Source organism: Palaemon carinicauda, chromosome 9 (assembly GCF_036898095.1).
Source record: "Palaemon carinicauda isolate YSFRI2023 chromosome 9, ASM3689809v2, whole genome shotgun sequence".
In the NCBI taxonomy this organism is placed as follows: domain Eukaryota; kingdom Metazoa; phylum Arthropoda; class Malacostraca; order Decapoda; family Palaemonidae; genus Palaemon; species Palaemon carinicauda.
Window position 1 is genome coordinate 151118612 of NC_090733.1, and position 1893 is coordinate 151120504.

General features: G+C 36.7%; 1 protein-coding gene across 1 annotated transcript in view; it reads left to right on the forward strand.

The window, feature by feature from the left end:
- The first annotated feature begins 1468 nt into the window (after positions 1–1468).
- The window catches only part of LOC137646697 (kielin/chordin-like protein), a 191267-nt gene continuing 190842 nt past the window's right edge, over positions 1469–1893 (forward strand). Inside the window, exon 1 of the mRNA XM_068379805.1 lies at positions 1469–1677. Coding sequence (XP_068235906.1) covers positions 1469–1677 — 209 coding nt within the window. The remainder of the gene's footprint in view (positions 1678–1893) is intronic.

Below are 1893 nucleotides of genomic sequence, written 5' to 3' on the forward strand. Positions count from 1 at the left end.
CAAAGACAAGGTCAATATACAGTAGTACAATTATGAGGGAGAACAAACCGAAGTGGAATCTATCATTAACCCCCCCCCCCCGCCACCTCCCCCCCCCTTTCATTCCAACCACACTCACCCCCTTCTTCAAACTCATATCATAACTGTAAGCAAAAAAAAATATGAGTTGAATCACAAAACCGAATTCATCTTCCTTGGAGTCCGAAAGTTAAACGCTTAATGTAAACTCATCTAAACTACGACAATTTCTCGAGAACTGATAGTAATTATATTCGTGTAATCGTGGAGATATTCCTCTTGTCGTGTATCTGTTTTGCGTTAATCATTTGCAATCGTCTGACTTCTTTTTACGCTTTGCTTATTTCCTAATAAGAATAAAATCCTATTTGGTATGTACCAAAATTGTTTTACGTACAGTACGTCGTTGTAGTTATATATATGTGTGTGTATATATATATATATATATATATATACATATATATATATATATTATTATTATTATTATTATTATTATTATTATTATTATTATTATTATTACTTGTTAAGCTACAACCCACGTCGGAAAAGCAGGATGCTATAAGCTCAGGGGCTCCAAGAGGAAGGGAAATAATGTAGAATAGTGTCCTTAGTTTTGTATTCTGTTAAATGCCCTTCTTTGTATTTCAGTTATTTGCTTTTATACATAAACTAAATTAGATCCACAGGCATTGGCTATTCAATAATGCATAACTTATTGTATACATGTTGTATAGGGTGATTTATTATTGAAAAACACGTGTTTCATTTAACTTTATACGAAACCGGAGGCACATTTTAGTATAAGAGTGTCCGGATCACACAACGAGAGAGTTAAATATACACAGTCTAGTTCAATACACGGACAATCTTTCTCGATATTGGCGTAATGGCAATGAAACTAATAGGACCAAATGCCGCATCCAAGTTGACCGTTTAAAGGGTTTAAAGTTTAACGGCCTCTCATGAATGGCAGAGGCAAGGGGCAGTGGCATTGCCCTAGCAAGCAGGACAATACCCTAGAGACTTACCATTTTTATATATGATTGACGCCCAAGCCCCGTCTCTATCCATGCTAGGACCATGGAGGGCCTAGCAATAGCTGGTGATGACTCAGCAGGTAGACCTGTAAGTTCCCCCAAACCCTCAATCCTTAGCTCATAAGGATGGTGAGGTTGCACACACTAAAGGAACTAACGAGTTGAGCGGGACTCAAACCCAGTCTGGGGAGTACCAGGTAGAGTCGTTACCAACAGGCCACAAAGTATTTTTTGATAAAATAAAAAAAAAATATTCGTCCTTCCTTAAAAAATCAAGAATAAGAGGAAAAAAGAATAGGAAAGAGAAAGCAATTATCAAAATAGCATAGTCATGTCACAGGTATATTCATCTAATATTCCGAAACCACAAAAGACTCTTTAAGAGACCACAAAAGGTAAAGAATATAAAAAGAATGCGAGTAAATACCTCCCTTTTGTTCCCTGATCACATGAGAACCTCTGGAGAACAACAGTATTTACCTGAAGACGAGAAAGGATTGCCAGAGAAAATCACTGTTTATGAGGCCGCTGAGGTGGTTGTTGTTGTTGTTGTTGTTGCTGTTGTTGAGCGTGCAACATCTGATAGCCTAACCAATTGCTGTAGAGTTCTGGATAATTGGATGTAATAAAAGATTGGGACTGTTATCGTGTTAATCAATTGTATCTTATGAGTTAGATTATTATACTTGCCAACGAAGTTGTGAGGAGGTTATGTTTTCACCCCCCACCCTGTTTGTTTGTTTGTGAACAATTTTACTTATAGAGTAGTGAAACTTTCAGGGATTAATTGTTATCTTAAGAGGTGGTAGTTATTCAATTTTGAAACTCCTAGGTTAAA